At 39.2% G+C, this 18,392-nt stretch overlaps 2 protein-coding genes across 9 annotated transcripts in view; one reads left to right on the forward strand and one right to left on the reverse strand.

Moving 5' to 3' along the window:
* Positions 1-794: 794 nt before the first annotated feature.
* Positions 795-6,396, reverse strand: MSTN (myostatin). The gene is given in 3 exon segments (NM_001282809.1): positions 795-1,175; positions 3,487-3,860; positions 6,024-6,396. Coding segments are annotated over 3 exon segments (1,128 nt in total).
* C7H2orf88 (chromosome 7 C2orf88 homolog) overlaps positions 6,147-18,392 on the forward strand; it is a 35,802-nt gene continuing 23,556 nt past the window's right edge. For 5 of the 8 annotated variants that reach the window (XR_010473893.1, XM_065069879.1, XM_065069881.1 and 2 more), the window contains exons 1-5: positions 6,147-6,363; positions 8,075-8,142; positions 9,098-9,236; positions 11,499-11,674; positions 16,921-16,997. The gene's annotated coding sequence lies outside the window, so the exon portion shown is untranslated. The remainder of the gene's footprint in view (positions 6,364-8,074; positions 8,143-9,097; positions 9,237-11,498; positions 11,675-16,920; positions 16,998-18,392) is intronic. The other 3 variants (XR_010473895.1, XR_010473894.1, XR_010473896.1) reach the window with 2 other exon arrangements.

Consider the following 18,392-nt stretch of genomic DNA (forward strand, 5'->3'; position numbering starts at 1 on the left):
TTCGCTTAAAAAATAGCTATTTCTTGCGAATGTTGAATAGTGTACCTGAGGATAGGGCAAATTCATTATTATTCTAAATTCTTTCACTTAGATAACTATCTCTCTATTTACTCAGCCTGCTTACGTAGCACCATTGCCATTGATTACTAACATACTAATGAGAAAAAGGAATGGAAACACGCTAAATACACTATGCCATCCCAATGTCAGGATTTGTCCATTTATGTGGAATTTCGTCTGATACATTTCACGATGCTGCATTATATATTCAAGTGTTTAAGGATAATTCTGGTGGTATTGTGTAGTGGTGTATATGTTAACCAGTATATATTTTTCTGTAAGTACAATATGAAGTGAAGCTGTGAAGAAATGGAGTTAAAAGCCCGCTCCTTCTGTCCACAGATGAGAAGGAGCTTGCTTTTGATTACCAACGCGTACTGAAACCTGTATATAAATTTGCGTCTGAATGACTGAAAATTGATTCCCTCACAATGTAAGAACTTTGTGTATCTAATCCGGTGATTTTGATTGTAGCTCTTCTTTTTCACTGGCTCAAAGCCAGCCATTACGTAACTCTGTCGTCCTTTAGTTCAGGTTCTGGAGCTGGTGCTGCACTAAATCTGTACGATAGCCTATCACGCAGCATATAGGATGTCGGCAATGCCTAGTGTACGTAGTGTACATAACTTCACAGTTTCAAAGACTGGTGAGGGGGTACAACTTTTTTTGTTTTTTCCTCTTTTTTTTTTTTGGTATCTTCCGCAATTTACGAAGTGGTGGATCTCACAACCATCTCATGAGCAGCCACAGCGATCTACAACCATGGCTGGTATCTTGCCGTATATTATTTGTTCTTTCCCGTTGAAGTACAGCATGTTTATGGGGGACATCTTCGTGGGTGTGCAGCAAGGGCCTGCTGAACCCCTGGGGTTTGCTTGGTGTACGAGGTGAGTGTGCGGGTATTTTTGTAAAAAAACAAATTCGCATTCTCCGGAGCAGTAATTGGCTTTGTATCTTTTAGGTGCGATAATCCAGTCCCATCCAAAAGCTTCGAAATCCACGGTCAGTGGGTAGCGACAACATCGGGATTCTGTCGAGTGCTCGTCACAGTCAAGGCCAAAATCTCTGCGGGACCGTTTTGGTGTGTCTGTGACTCTGACCTCTAAAAATGGGTTCTGTGAGGAGAGGAGAACGAATCAGAAGCATTACTGAGGTAAACCTAAGTTCAGCAAAACCATGCAAATATAAAATGTTTCAGACATAGATGTATTATGTCAAGTCACTCAAATAACATTTGCCAAATGTTTTTGAAGTTACACCCTCTGGAGAAATTTGTCCTCCTCTAAATCTCTGTTACATTTGATCTCTGCTTGAGGATTTTTCCTCTTTCTCATGCTAAGGATCAGCATTTCCTGAAATCACCATCTTCTCAGTGCTAGCATTTTTTCTGTTAGTTGCTAAAACAATGTTTCAGAAATTTGGAGGATGCTGGATTTTCACTTTTGCTGTGGGATCTGTTTGTTTTAAACCCCATACTAAAAGCTACTTTTTTTCCACAGAAGAACTCTTAAAACTTTTGAAGGGTGGGACCGACTGGTGTGGGTCTCCTTTTTTTGAGTCCTGAAATTCCCTCCATTAAAACCATAACCAGTTCAGGCTCTCTCGATATTGAGGAAGGTTTCTTGTCCAGACCAAGTAGGACAGAATTTGTCCTGTGATTGCTATTTTTCCTGAGTGACTTCAGTGGCAGTAGAAATGTCTGTTTCACCTACTGGGACAGATTACTTGGTCTTCACAGTTTTCCCCTTGGCCAGGGGGCTGAATTTGCCCTACTGAATTTGGAGGCACAGCTAATATTTTGACTCCTGATAGAACCCTGTGGCCAGGAATGTAATTTTGGCAGGCCGCCTGAGCCATGTGCCTCCTCCCAAAGGTGTGTTTCCATGGCGACCAACTGACACTAGAAGGAAATCCTAACCTTTACCATCACGAGTCTGAAAAAGTTCCTCAAGTTTCCTCCCTTCCACATGCTGGTTACAGCCCTGTGTGTCAGTTTGGCTCTGACTGGGCTGTCCCATAAAGGAAAACTGTTCCTTATGAGTAACTAACAGCCCAGCTGAGTTTGTTAGGTGGGTTTGTCCCCTCAAAGATACCCGCCTCTGTGGCTGCAAGTTGTCCAGCTGCTGGAGATGCTCCTCCCAAAGGTAAATGCTACAGGCAGGAGCTTGGTGAGAGGAGCATCTTGGTACCAGGAGCTGCCAGAGAGCAGCGAAGAGAAGAGAATTTTCTCTCCTGTTATCAGCTGTGCATCTGACTCTGCCCTGCTGCTGAATTGGTTAGTCGTTACAGATGATGATAACAACCATGGTTATCCACATGTGTGAAAACACAGAGTTGGGTATTTGAGTGGATGGAGGTGGTGAGGACGTTCCAGTTCATGATATCTAGCCAGCCTATTTCACGTATCTTGAGATACACATCTATACTGGATCTACAATTAAGATATCACAGCATTTTTCCTTTAAGTTCTTTTACCTGCACTATACTGCTGTGACGTTAAATGTTACATAGCTATTTAAATATGGATTGACTCCATGATCTTGAAGATCTTTCCCAGCCTAAGTGATTCTGTGATAAACAGATTGATCTACTGCATAGAAGTAAAAGTAAAACAACAATGTTGATATTTTGTTCAAAACAAAGGATTTCTTGGTTGTGATTTTTTTTTCCAGCTGTGATAGGTTCAGGAATTTGTATAGGTTGTGGATAGTGACTTGCAGAAACAATAACAAGGAAGATGATGTAGCTTAACCAATACACTTTGGATTTAATTTGTTAATATCTACTCATGAAAAGAAACCAGATTGTGATAAAGAACATAAAATAACTATTATTGCCCGTTTATTGGACCAAGCAGAATTTCTCTGTTCAAACATTACTAATAAGTGGAACGATATACTTTATCACATAGTTTAACATTATGAAAACATGTTCTCACTTTGACAAACATAGCTAATTCTTGCTGTTGTTAACAGAAGATACAGACATATGCCAAGACACTGAGAAACTCCCTCACTTTCTCAGCAATATCAGATGCAACTTTCCTATCAATGAAAGAATATAACAACTCTTCTTTTAGCCTTATGTAACGTAACTGTTTATCAAGCAGTATTTGCTCTCAAATTTGAAAACAACATTGCTGTAATAGTACCGTTTTACATCAGTAAATACCAAAACATTTTCTAGTTAATGCCTCTCAACATCCCTCTGAAGTACTGCAATCTGCCTCAGTTTTTCAAATAGGGAAACAGAGGCACAGGAATGCTATTGATTTTTACATTATCAGGAAGCAAGGAAAGAAAGAATTTGCTATACAGAACTCTTCCATTCCCTAAACAATTCTTCCATTTTATCCTTGAAACACAACTTAAATGCTTTCCAATAAAATGCAAGATATTTAAGTGAGATTTTTCTAAATAAACTTACCAATCCATCTTCTCCTGGTCCTGGGAAAGTTACAGCAAGATCTCGTCCATTCTCATCAAAAGCTTTTATTTCGATGCCTAAATTGGATTCAGGCTGTTTGAGCCAATTTTGTAACACTGTCTTCACATCGATACTCTGCCAAATACCAGTGCCTGGGTTCATGTCAAGTTTCAAAGATCGAATTCCCGTATATCTTGTGCCGTCTTTCATGGGTTTAATAAGTCTCAGGATCTGCACAAACACCGTTGTAGGTTTTTGGACTTGCCTCAAGTATATCCACAATTGTGCCTTTACTACTTTGTTATATTGGATTTTAGAGCTAAACTTAAAGAAGCAACATTTTGGTTTTCCCTCCATTTGTACAAGAAAATCAGCTATAAATGAATGGAAAGAACAGATTACTGAAAAGGGAACAAAAAGAAATATGCATATATAAACCAAATTTTTTTCCAGACCATGTAGAAAGTCTTACAATAAGTAATAAACAGTATCAGTAACAAAGTGGATTTAACTTAATTAGTTTCCTGTGGTTTATGCCCTGCAACAAATTCAATGGATATCAACAAAATCATTATGCTATCATAAGTAATGTAAGTAACATAATGTGACAAGGAACCAATGATTGTTTTTTAGACAGGCTAAAATGAAGTTTGGCTAATCATTTTCTAATTAACTCTAGCTGGTGTGCTGTGCTCCGCAGGCTGAGCCGAGCAGAGGTGTGCTTGGGCTGAAACTTGGGGATGACGGGCAATGACAAGAAATGCGCACTGGGGAGGACCTCTGCGTGCTCGGGGCTCAGACCAGGGCTACTGCTGCTGTGGGCTGACCTGTCCAGTGGCAAAATTGCTTCTTTCCCAGGCAAAAACTGCCTGGGGAGAGGGCACAGCCTGTACCACCTCACAGGGACTACTGCCACCCTTCTGCTGGCCACCTCATGAGGACCTTCCTAAACCTGCGCAACAGCAACTTTGCACAAGCTGACTAACGTGCGTGTGGTGATCTAGCTCTCTCTAATTTGCTAACTAGCCTTAGTGTGCTATATACATCGTACAGAGACAGCTGTGGGCACATGAACACTTTACTTGGTTTTTCACTAAGAAGAGAAATTAATCAACAGAGCATTAATCTAAGGATCATTTTGTTTTCGTTTGAATGATATTATAGGAAAGTCATGTGCAGTGCGGTGTTCCTCCTTCCTGTAGCCTATGATGCAGCTGTCATACCTAGTCATGGCAATAGCTTTCCATGCCAGGATAAAATGGGCAATACTAATCTTAATACTAATCTTAGATGGTGCAGGGCTTTAACAACCATAAATCTCACCACTTAAGATACCTGTTTCTTTAGTGCATTTAATGTGGTTCAAGGGCTTTTTGTAAAAAGCAGGAAATGAACTCAGATCAATGAAGCCCAATGACTTTTCTTCGGTCATTGAAATTATGTAACAGTTTAATTTAAAATAGTTATAAAGCCTTGGACGTAATAGGCTGGAATAAAACTGCTGGCAGAACTCAGCCTTGTGATAAGGCTGCAGTAATATATTGCTATTAAGTACACATCTTATTAATTAGTGTGTTGAAAAATTTTACAGATAAAGTTACTTTTTCATTGATGTGCACATTTTTAGCTGGCTAGAGCGACTGATACTGTTCTAATATGTGTATCGTAATGATATCTGTAACTGCTAACATGCCTTATATGTCCTGTCATCTTTTTCCTGTTTGACATCATATTCATAAGTGTTATTTTAAAAAACAGCTGCCATAGCCAAATACTTTAGCTGATGAAGAACATAAGATACTATAGTATTAGCCATGCAAAAGATACTTGATAGGAGCCATAGCAGATGTTTAGCACTCAGAAGATAACTCAGAATCTGCTCATTCAGTAAATGCCTTCATTCTTCCTTGGCACGACTACTGGAGCTGATTGCTATAGCATGGACATTTTAACATTTAAATCTGTTACACGCATATTTGCTTTAAATATCTAGTTTTAACTCGGAGGTGGGTGGTGCTAGTTTATGGGATCAGCAAAGAAGCAAGAATTTAACTCTATACTTGCACTTACTGTAACATGTTGCCGCTAGGTAGATCTAGTGCTTTAAGCTGTATTTCTGCTGACTTCTCTTGCTCCTAAAAATACTGGCCAGTGAAACCTCCCTCAGAAAAATATAGTTAATTCATTATCTACACTCGTACTTTGTATTAGTGATAGGAAATGCCCCGAGCACTGCAGATAATGAAGTCAACTAAACTGCAGATCTCCCTTTGCTTTCTGAGGCAATGGACAAATCCCAAGTGCTACAGGGCATATGTGTTATAAGGAGCTGAAAACCGAACAGTAAAACAAAGGATCGCAACACAGTCATCTGAACCTGGCTCAAATGCTTTAGAAATAATGCTCTCCTCCTTCCCTCCCTCCCTCCAGCAGCCTCCAGCCTGTTGGGAGACCCGAGGAGGAGTTGCGTGGCTCTACGGCAGGGAGACAACTCTCTCGGAGGAGCAGCGGGAGACGAAAGCAGTGGGGTTACTTACACTCCGTCGGCATTGTGATTATCGTTTCGGTGGTGGCGTGATAGTCATCGTCTTCCAGAGAGCCATCGCTACTATCGTCTCTCTGGACGTCATACTGATCAATCAATTCCTGTAGCGGAGGAGCTTTGGGTAAAAGTTGTTTAATAAGATCCCTGCTAATGTTAGGAGCTTGTTCCAGGCGCAGTTTGCTGAGGATTTGAATCTTTATGGCTTCTATTCTGGAAGATTTTGTATTCTGTCTCCACGTACAAGCATTGCATAGTCCATCTTTTTCGGAGTTCTCTGTGGGCTGACTCCCGTCATCAAGAGCCAAGGGATGAACTGAAATCAGCATGCACAGGTAAATATAAACATAGATCGCTAGCTTTTGCATGATCTCACATTCACTGCAGCTTTTTTTCCTTTTTCTTTTTTTTTTTCTTCCTTTTCTTTTTCCCTTCCCCTTTCCCTTTTGGTACTAAATAGATCCGTGAAAGCAAATGCAATCTGAGAGACAGCTTGCCACACTGGTGTACCTTATATATTCCAAGGGGGCTTTTTATACTCCAACTTTGATTAGGCTCATGTCGTCAAACCCGACGATTGGTTGCTGTCCCAACAATGAATCTGGCTGTCAGAGGGCAAAGCCCTGTCGATCACAAGTCACTAGACAGCATTTAGTTACAGCCAAGGGTGAACTGATTTATCTGAGTGCTTCGTAGAGGATATGTCTTCGCATACTGAAAGGATATATTTCCAAGCATTGTGGGCAGCAGTACTGAAAGACAGCACTGTCATTCTTAAATATATACTGACTGTGTACTTGCTCTATGAATCAAGATAGACCTCTCCCTAAACTTGCTTGAGGCTTCTACAAGTCTTTTTGACTTGAAAGTTTGTGCTATTTAAAAGAAAATCCCATGAGATTACTGTTAGCAGGCAGGGGAAAAAATTAGAAATGCATGGCAAACAGTACTCACTTCTGTTGTTCAACAACTCAAATATATTGAGCAGCTCGTATTTTAGAAAGCCGTTATGCTTTTTCTGCTAGGAACTCGCTAAAGCAGTAATGAAGACTTTGTGCATATATGATTCCCTGCAAATGCTTATCTTGTCTGTTTGTCCCTTCAGAATTTATCAAAATCCACAGAACAAATCCTTTACTGAATTAACAGTCAGTTATGAAAAATGAGTCTGTCCCCTCTTCATACTGTCACCAGGTCAGCAGAATCCTGGGCAGTAAATTAAATATTGAGAGATCTTTAGTAGCAAAGGTATTTTTAAGGAATATCTTTAGCTACTCACACTAATATTATACAGAAATAGTACAGCTTGCTTTTTCCTTTATTGGTGAAAGCACTAAAAGACTTAAAACATTTAAATCTTTACTTTGAGAATATCTTATTTTTCCATGTAATCTTTTATTTCTGTTCAAAATACCTGTATTATGTCAACTTAAATGATACTTTTCTGTGCTTTCTTCTGCTTTCTACTCAAATAGTTGCAAGTTCTCTAGATCCTGCTTGTATTTTAAAAATTACAATTTTGATATGCTTTCTGCATAAGAGAGATACATCTATATGTGATTTTATACTTACAGGTTATAGCTTATAAAATCTTACAGCAATGCAGCTCACATTTGACGTGCTGTTAGCAAGAATTGTGGAATTCACACTTTAGCTGGGGAGGGGGGCTGGGTGGTGACTCCTCAGCAAAGGCTGTGTACTACAGCAGACAGAAATCCCGGCGTTTGTACATCCTGTATGTATTTGTATGTTTGGAATCTGTATATTACAGCAAAGGGAAATCCTAGAATTTCGTGCAATATGCCAAAGTTTTCCTGCCTAAGTTAAAACTGAATTACCAGTTTCTCACAGTTTCTGTTCTTTTCTCATTCTGATTACACTTAAAATGTGGCAAATAAGGTTTTTTTTTTGCTTATTTTCAAGTAGGAAAAAAGTTGGTATATGGAAAGGTGAGGGACAAAACTTTCAAAGGTTGGTTTTTGTTTTTTTTTTTTTTTTTTTTTTTTCCTGGCTGGTCATTCATGTTCTTTTGTATCAACTTTCCAGGGCATGCAAATTCATTGCATAATGCAGAACTGAGCCTAATATTCAGCTCATGACTAGTGACGTAAATGGTGAGTATTCAATTTAAATTGATTATCCTACTCTGGTGTAAAGATGGTGCAAATGATTGTACCATTCCAGGCCTATGGCTGGAAGGTCAGACCTTGATATTCTGATTTCAGCCAAAATCCACATTTAAAGCAAGCAGTTTGACTTCTTAGCTCCTGAGCATTTGCTTCTTACACAAGAAAGTGCAGCCACTCTCAACATGTGGTAACATAAATGGGCTCGTAGTTCATTGGAACAGAAGTCAGGATAGATCTGAGTTTGTAGTGGAGGCTGCCTGCTGTTCCTGTAACATATTTTGAACAGATCTTTAGTGCATTTCAAGTGCTGGAAATGTATTTTTTTTGGAAGATGCATAGTAAGAGTCTTTTGAAAAAGCACTGGCCCTGCTGGTGAATTTTGGGGGGGAGAGTTTAGGTTGGGGTTCTTTTTGTTTGTTTACTCTTATGACAGTGAATGTCATAATAGAACTATTCTTTATTTTAAACCAGAATGACTTAACCAGTTGGGTATAAAAAGGGAATCTCCCCACGGGTGGAAACCTTGACAGGTACCAAGTTTCACACCACAACGAGTTTTAAAGAGAGCAATGATCCGTCAATAACCAGGTGGAAATAATGATGCAGCCATTAATATCAGAGTAATCAACTGCTCTGGCAGACAGTGGCTGTGAGCCGCTTGTGTTGGAGAGGGGACAAGCAAAGTGCTCAGCAAAGCAAAGCCTCCGGCACCATGACTCCTCTTTGAATGTGCCCTGTAGCAGCTTACCCGGAGCTCAGCAGCCCCACCGGTACCTTTCCTGCTCCTTCTTCAGAGGCTCCTCACCCTGGCTGTGGTTCACCATCAGCTAATGCATGCAGAACCTCAGGGTTTTCTCCCATCTTCTGCAATGATTCTGTTAATCTGCAAAAAAAAGGCCGCCTTCAATTCCTTCCACGAGGCATTTGTTTCTGACTGCAGGACCAAAGTCCTCTCCTGTAAGCCTGAAACCCCAGTGAGCTCCGAGCAAGAGCTGAGCGTGCGTGCTCTCAGCCACCGAGGTGACACGTGGTGGCAAACAGACCCTGCTGAGCCCTGTGCCTCTGCTCGCTATTTAGAGGTAGGTGGCAGAAATAGCAGCTGGAGTGGTGACACAGGGACTATGGACCACAGGTGACAAATGTGCCCCAGAATTCACCAGCAACTGCATTACCAAGAGCGATATTTTTCCATTTTCTTCGTAAGATGCACTTCATATCCAAGTACTCTGAATAAACCTAGGCTGCTAGTAGAATACCTTTATCTTCATCTTTCGTTGTTGCCAGGTTTTTTTTTCTGTGAAACTGGAAGAATTTGGAAGAGGGCTTAAACAGTTGCATTTGATCAGGAGCTATTGAAAGATCTCATTTCTTTAATAATACAATATGCAATTCATTATTTTTTCTGACTTTCATTGCATGTTTTTAGAAAGTCATGACTACAGAAGTAGGTGACAGGTGACAAAGTGACTGGGTAAAAGTTCCAAAAATTTATTTGGCAAAAAATAATAATAATAAAAAAAAAAAAGGCAGCACATTACCACCAGCAAAACTAAAGAAGAGTTAAAAATGAAATGCACATCTTGCTGAACTTTATGCCATTTTAATATTATCTTTGGGATTTGTGTCATTCTACCCGCTGTGCCTGCCAATAGTATTCCCAATACAAACTATTCAAAGATCATGGCTCAGGTCCCCAAAAGCAGACAGTGTAGGAATGTTCCTTTATAAAGGAAAAAGGCCCATATCTGTTTAGCTGTCAACTCGTCCTCTCCTTCCTGCTTCCACCAGGAGCTTTTGGAAAACCTGGGGAAAAAAAAAAGGGGGGGGGGGAACAGCACCCCCAACAATTTTGGCCAATACAGAGGTTTCAAAGACACTGAGTTTTATGGCAAAACAGTGATTGTGTAGAGGAAAAGGAGATTACTAATGCCCTCCCTGAGGAGAAGGCGAATGGAGCCCAATCATTACCCATCCTTTTGGCAGCCTCTAATTAGCCAATCAGCCTGTGCTTATTCCTCATTAGTCAGCAGGCTGATAGCTCTGGACCGTCGACCATGTGTCAGCCCTTGCCCAGCCAGCAACCCAGAAAAAGAGATAGGGAGCAGGCTGGGATTTGAGCTTGTTTGGAGGGGGACCAAACAGACATGGAAGGGAACCAGGACGTTTCTGAGAAAAGGGAGAGTTACAGGGGGTGAAGGAGCCAGGGACACGGGTTATAACACTGCCAGAAATCAGATGACTTTGTTCTGTTGTAGGCTAGATTTTTAAATGCCTGCAGGCATTTAAATACAGCCTGCAGGACCAGAAATTCACCCTTCTCTTTTTTCTGTTGTTTAAATTAAATGAAGTATTTCCCCAAACTGATGCACCTCAGAAGGCAGGACTTCAGGAACAGAGTCACATGTAAAATGCCATGTAAATCTGCAATTGCTGTTTACATTGATGTCAAGTGCTACCTCAGAACGAGCTGGCTTCCTTCCCCGGTTTGTGTTATAATATTCTTCCTGAGCCTCTGAGGAACATACACTCTGAGTCACCTCTACTTTCACCTTTGTCAGCACAAAACCTGCCTTTTGGAATAGCATATTGAAATTGATAGAAAAATCCATTTAAAATACTTTTGGGACTGGATTCATCTCTCACTTAGCTGCAATAAACTGGGAATAATGCTTGTGAAGTAATTTTGGTGGAAAAAGTCAGACATATAATTAAATGCAAGGGAGTTAGGGTGTTTTAAGTGCTTAACTATGGGTCCAGCTGTCTTAACACACCACGTGCTTGCTCTTAGCCACCTGAATTGCAAGATAAATGGATTACTTTGAACCTCGAAAACAGATATAAGGTCATGTCTATAAAACATGTAGGAAGAAATATTGCAATAACAAAAAGCCTATGAAAACATCATCACAATCACATTATGTAAGCTAAAGCTGCAGCCTACTATAAGGCAAAAGTAACCACTTTGAAAATTAAACTTATTACCATGAACTAAAATATGAAAGCAGTAACTAACATGAATGCTTGCTCTGTAGCAAACGCCCTGAAACAGTTTGTCTCCTGCTGTATTTTTTTCCTACAAAGGTAGTTGCATATAACCTAAATGCTGTGCTATACTGGCTACTGGAAGTCAACTTTGTTTCTTCATTTTGATGGTATGGACATTGAATTCCTTCAACTTACAAAAAAAAAGTTAATCTAGTTTCCACCATTTTGGAGTTCCAGGTATTGGAGAGCATATTTCATGTAGGAGAGAAGTATGCACTGTGCTGGGTACACTGGCATCTGGGTGAGGGATGCGCTACCACTCTTTTTCAACCCCCGCTCTTGGGTTGTTTTCCCAGGAAAACCACGATCTTCAGAGATTTGGGGTCTTGGCTGCCCTCCCCCAAGGTGTACATAGGTCTGTGTCTGCAGTTTGAGTACCAGCACAAAACATGACTCTGTCTGGTGGATGATTTCCTCAACTCAGGAGCTACAGGAGACAGCAGTGAGTCCCACCTGCCTCTCATGAGCCATGGTATGTAAGCGTGCAATGGATAAAATGGTGGAAACAGGAAAAACTGGTGCTGTGGTTGTTTCAGCCCTTCTTGCGCCTGTTAGCTTGCCCAAGAGCTGCTGCTGAATGCCCTGAATTCAGGGCAGTCACATGGGGTCCCCATCAGCTTCTGGCTTACTCTTGCTCCTTCCAGCCTACAGCTTTTGTGGGATCACACGTAACCGTATGTGTGGAACAGGCCAAAAATGCCCCATCACTTTTTTCTCTCCTAACTATCCCAATACTTGTTAATTCACGTTGTTCCAGAACCAGGCAGACGTACAAATGGAAATGAACTTTAGAAACAGCTAGGAAGATATATTCATGTTATACTCACTAAAAACATTTAAGGAAGGATGCAATTAGTAATAGAAGCTGCCAGTTTTTCTGAGTTCTTTTGTGTTTCAATATTTTATTTAGCAGCCTGCACTATGGCGTCTAATTACAGATCTTATAGCAAATCTGATACAAGAGTTCTGTTAAATACCTGTTTAATTCTAAAGGCTCTACCCTTACTACAGAATGCCTTTTTTTTTTTTTTTTCTTTTTTAAAGTTGTCGCTTTTATGCTTTTACCCAGAATTTCTGGCATTCATCCTGACATTCATCTTTTTCATGGTTTTTTAAAGTAGCTGCATCAGCCACTGCATTGCTGATGAGAAACTTTGAATTCCTCTAGGGGACTGTTACTGCACTTGGAGGGGTTTCACTTCTGCATTTGCACAGTTGAAGTGCTTGAAATACCCAAATACTTCACCTTGGTTTTACTCACTACAAGAACTGTTGTATTTTCTCGAAGGCGCAACGCCTTCAAGGGGATTTATGGCCTGGGATGTCAGTGATTTGGTATGAGCGGCCTGTCCTCTGCTGGGTTGTTCGGGAACAGCATCAGCTGGGAAACGAGGGCCACTGCTCGGAAGAGTCTTTGTCTCTCGTCGCTCTCTCGTCCCTCTCTCTTCCATCTTTCTATTTATAGATGATGGGTTAAAAGTTAACAGATATTCTTCACCAAACCAGAAAAATGCTGATTTGCAAAATGCAGTGAATCTGACTCTGCTTATTCTTGCCCAGTTGCCCTAATGGACTGAATAAATTAACTCTTTTGATCAGAAGATAGCTCTATGTGGGATGGATTTGGCTCTTCATCCCACGTTACCCCTCTGGTGCCTTCCCTATGGCCTGTGTGTCTCGTTTGCTTTGGGTCCCACTCTGTGGTTTTGCCTCTGCTGAACAGAGGAACAGGCTGAATGGGAACAACCTGTAACACCTGGCACCTGCTTCTCTATAAGCAATTACAGGGTTAAAAATAGCTTTTGTTTCCTCTTCTGATTTTTTGATAGTGTTTAGATCCATGTTTAAGTGTTATAAACACAAATATTTCAGAAGTCCAGAAACTGTAAGACATATCTTGTGGAAACTTTAAATACTCTATGCTGTATGAGTGTAAGAAGTTTTAGTCGCATTACATTGTATTGGCATTTTTAGGACTCTTTAAACCTAAAGCAAAAAGGAAGATCATCTTTCGAACTGAGAACAGCAGATTGTTTAAAATACATACCAGGAGAAAGGGAGGTGAAAAGAAATGTAACAACATGATTTTGCCAGTGAAACTTATTTCAAAATTGTTGAGTAATGAAGACACAGTAAAGAGCAGTAATAGCAACTTTTTTCTTTAGAAGGTGCTAGATTATACCTCATAGCAACAGGGCATTGATAGAGGAGGTAACGATTTTTCTCAGGCTTACAAAGACAATTTGGAAATATATGGACTGCAGTTCTTGCCCAAAGGTGCGCTTGTCAGTTCGTCTCCTTTTGTTACTCCTAGCAAGCAGAAAGAATAAGACAAAATTAAGGTACTGCTATTCCTTTCCTTCTTGCTGTATGCTGACCTCCAATAGAATATGCAGCAGAATCTTGTATTTTGACTCATGGGAGAAAGATAGCTGCAGAAATATCCCACTGGTACTCCCCAAAGCAATCAGCATCAGCCAGTGCTAGAATCCATCATGTATTCCAGACACCTAAGGTGTGGAGCGAGAAGCTAATCCTTTGGATTCCCTCTACCTGAAGTTTGCTAACAGGTTTTAGCCAGCTTAATTTGAGGCAAGAGCCTCTTTGACGGAATGGAAAGTGGTGGTAATGTTCTCAAATAAATCAAAGAAATACATTCAGATCTGCAATTAGCCAAGATGGCCTTTGAATCTGGCATATTCATCAGCAATAGAATTTTCTAATTGGCAGTTTAGAGCAAGGCTCCCTGATTTAACCTTGAAGTTAAAAAATGCTGGTAATGTGAATTCTCAAAAACCCTGGGTGAGGCGGGGTGAAAACAAACCCAACCAACCACCAACAAACCAGCTGATTTTTTTTTTAATCATAAAATATAACATATTAAAGCTCTCGAAGTCATTTAATAACAAAAATGTATTCATGTAATTGTGCTCCCTCTCCTTTTTAATGTTTTTCCGTATTTGTTGTTTGGTCCCCGTTGATGTAGTAAACATTTTTCATATTTCTGAGCCCCATTATGAAGCATCACGTGAGAGCATCAGCTGAAGGAAAGCCGCCTGTACTGGCTAAAGCATTAGTGCTACTGCCCTTTCCTCTTGGGGGATTGTCTCTGGCTCCTTTAGCAGACACTTCTAGTTCCTCACAATTTAAAGGCTGATGCTTTAAAGATTTACAAGTTTTGTTTTGTTTTGTTTTGTTTCTTGGGACACACAAGTTTTTTCTCTCCTGTCAGCCTGCTAATTGGCAGCATCAGCTGCTACTTGATGAGAAACAAAGGTAAACTACAAAGGAATTGACTGTTTGGGTACCACCGTATTTTGAGTACACAAATCTGAGGAACTTCATGCAAGTAGCTCATGACTGTTTCTGAAGTTTCAATAAGAAAAAGGTCTCTTGCTGCATACAGAAGCCAAGCTCTATTATCTATTAAAAATATAATTGTTTGACCAAACCTTTAAGGCTTTCTAGAGCATATTGATTAAAATAGATGAATGATACAATTAGGAATGCAATATGGAAATCAAATTTACTAGATCAAATTACTTTGTTATACTTCCTACAAATTAGCAAAGTAGCTCAACATTAAGAAATTGCACCATTTTGTCATTTTGTCCAAAGCCTCTAAAAGAAAGGAAAATGAATTAAAAACTATCGAATTTGCAGTTGGCTGCTTTGCTAATTCTAAAGTTTGATTGATGCAACCTAATTATTTGTATCAATAATTCTGAGAAAACAGTGTGGTAAATTTTAATATCCCAGTAATAACTTGGTAGAGAAAAATTGCTTCACTAGATCTTAAACAGTGATAAAATATTATGTTTGTATTTATGTAAGGTTTGTATATATATATATATATATATATGTGTTTTAATCAAACATTCAACCAAAAGAGCAGGTTCTCTGCTCAAAAGTTTGCTATCTTTTATTACTACACTGGTTGGCTTAATAAAACAGATTGCTTTCTTTGTATCTCTTCCCTCACGTCAATCAATCAGGCATTAGCTGGCAGACCATGATGTCACTGAATACTTTCCAGAATAGTGCTACACAATGAACGATATTAATTTCTTATGATAAATAAGGTCTATCAAAATAACGAGGAATTACTTATTTCACCATGTGTCTGGAATTGGATAAAATGTATGTATCTGTTATTCATATAGTAAGAATATTGTAGTTAGAAATGTTAATTATTTGGAGACGGGCACATCTTCTTGCACTTCAGCCAGGATTTGGTGTCAGCTGATATTGATATAAATTAATATTCTAATCTATTAATCATAAATACAGCTGACTATCTTGAACATTACTTTATAGGGATACATTTAGTTTCAGCTGGTGTTGAAGGCTGGTTTTGAGACATGGCTAAAGAACTGAATAGGTTTTGTGTTATCTACACAGGTTCATTAGTCTCCCACAGCACAGCTGAAATATCCATTGCAGTTTGCATCCAGATACTCTGTTCACAAATTCCTGTAGCAGCAGCAGCAGCCCCTAAAAAATAGTGTGGGTTTGGTTTGGGTTTTTTTTAGAAAACCTCTTTTGGCATTCTACAAATGATCAGAGAAAGAGCAGGTGTTTTAATAGAGAACCACAATTAAATACAAATCTCATTAACAAGTAGTAATCGATAAGAGAGCTAATGGGGCTCAGTACAATTCTCGTGACAGAGGAGTCACACGCCTCCAGAGCACATTTTGCATCTGTGTGACAGAATCAGTCAAGACCCAAGAATTCACATTATTTTCATGCTAATTCAAATAAGCCTGGCAAGCTTTCTCGGCTTTTATAAATGGATAATGCAAATATCTTTAAAATATCTTGTTGTTGACTCTAAGGGTTATATTTTTGGATCTAAATCAGCCATTCAGCTTCCTAAGCATTAATGTTCAGTTAATTTGTATTTTTGTGCTTCCTAATAACTCGTTCCTTAATATTTATGGGCATCTTTTTCATCGCATTCACGTGGCTGTACACAGACGTGTAAAGAGAAACAAGGCTACAGGGAGTGCAAACTGCTCCTTGAATGACTGTTCCCCCTCTTGTCTTTACATTTTCTTCTCTGGTATTTACTGATTTCTTTTGTTTTCCAGTGAAACTGTCATTAAGCTGCACGTTCTGTGAAATACGTCCGTTTCTGTTTTCTGCCATTTAATTAATAAACCCTCCATTTGAAATGAAGCTGTGAAATCAGAGATAACATGTATGTACCTAACATACAACCAGGTCCTTCAAGTCTGCTGAAAAAGCCTTTTCTTTCCCAAAATCATGTGCATTAGGGAATTGCATAATCCTCAAGAAATCACAGTAAGCCTGTGAAATATTCTGCCACCTCACAGCTCTCCACCTGGATCTCTGCTAAGGACGGGCTTCAGCATCAAAGCACAAGATCAAAAATACTAGAAAACTTTAAGGTGCACGTTAAAGTAAATGTATGTATTTTAAATCCATTATACAGGTGGCATCTCCTGTGGGCTGATTATGTAAAGAGATTTCTCCTTTTTTTTTTTTTTTAATCACTGGAATTTCCTTCTTTCCTTTCTGTTATATGGTCTGTCGTACTTTTTCTATGAGAAACTGAAAATAGCAATTTATTATCTGCCTCCTCTGTTCCATGCGTAAGTTTAGACAACTTATGTTCTTTTCTATAGTAAATAGCTCCACTTTTTCAATATTAGTGTTTTCAGCCCTGTATCATTTTTCGTTTCCCTTCTCCAGGGTTACTCCATGAGGAGTTTGGTTTAGGATGGAGTAATCAACGATATTCTGCAAATGTCTACAATATTTCAGGCAAGGTAACGTATTGATTATAAAGCTGTAGATAAACTATAGTTGTCTTACATTTACCCATTCTGCACATCAGTATTTGGGAGTTAAAGAAAAATCTGCAATGTATTATTAAGTTTTTAAAAATCATGTAGTAGTTTTGAACACTGCACTTAAGTTTACAGGGGTGAAAATTACCATACTAAGTACTTTATCAGTGACACCCCTCAAATGTAATTTAACAGTGAATAAGAACTCAACATTTCTCAAAGGTGAGATTGTATCGCATGGGCTTTGATTTTCTATATGAGACCTTAAATCTACCATTCCTTACAAGGTAAAAATCAGAATAAGCTAACATTATTTTTACTATTATCCAGTACTGTTCGTTCTTAATTCTGCCCATGATATTGCTGCTGCATGGCTAAGACTTCAGGAACTCATTTGAATAAATTTACATTCCATCTGCTGTATGCATAAGTGTAGGAGCAGCAGAAGAATGTTTAAAGAAAAAGAGAAAAAAGTCTTAGAGCATAAGTAAACAGATTTTGTTCACTTGACTAACACTCAGTGATGACTTTGAGAAGTGGCTGGGAATCTTCCAAAATGTCTTCTTGTGACCCCTGTAGCACTGAGTCTTTGGGGTCTTGATTTTGGGAGAGAGGCTGGAATACGGATACTGTGTGATGTACATCAGCACGCCCATGTAAACATTTCCAACACCATGAGATCCATAGGGGTAAAAAAATTAATCAAAGTTGTTCTTATAATTTTCCCCTAAGGAGAACAAAGAAACTGTATCAATATTCAAAGAGATGCACGCATTTTTCAACTAAAATCTTTATTCATGCCTACAATACTGACAGAGTCAAATGCAGAGAATTTATAGCATGAAGTACCTTCTTTCAGAGGATGAAATAATGATACTAAATTTGAAGCACAATGAAGATTCAAAAAAGCCACCATGCTGGTTGAAGGGATGTGTGCAGTTCCATTCTTGAGCAAGCACATACCCAGAGCCATCAGTAAATGCTAATAAACCCTGGCAAAATGTCACTAAAGACAAAATATTCCCAAGGTAGTGTTATCCAAATCCTTTGAAACTGATTTAAAAGATCAAATGGACCTCCAAAGGCAGTGTGGATCCAGCCCTAAGAGAAGTCAATTCTTGACTTTAGATTCCTGTGGCCTTTGCCCTTTTGCATCAAGCAGGAGCTTCTTCCAAAAATAATTTCCTGAATGCAAATGACCTGTTATAGCACTTATCACTTGGGGTATAATGTTCAAAGCAGAAGTGAACTTTAAATTAGTTGAAGAACACACATGAAACTTGCAACTTCTAATAATAGTGAAGCAAGTCTTCCATATGTTGTTATAAATTTCAGTCCAAGATGATTAACGTGGCTCACAGGCTACTCTTGTAA

This window comes from Columba livia, chromosome 7 (genome assembly GCF_036013475.1).
Source record: "Columba livia isolate bColLiv1 breed racing homer chromosome 7, bColLiv1.pat.W.v2, whole genome shotgun sequence".
NCBI classification, from domain to species: Eukaryota; Metazoa; Chordata; class Aves; order Columbiformes; family Columbidae; genus Columba; species Columba livia.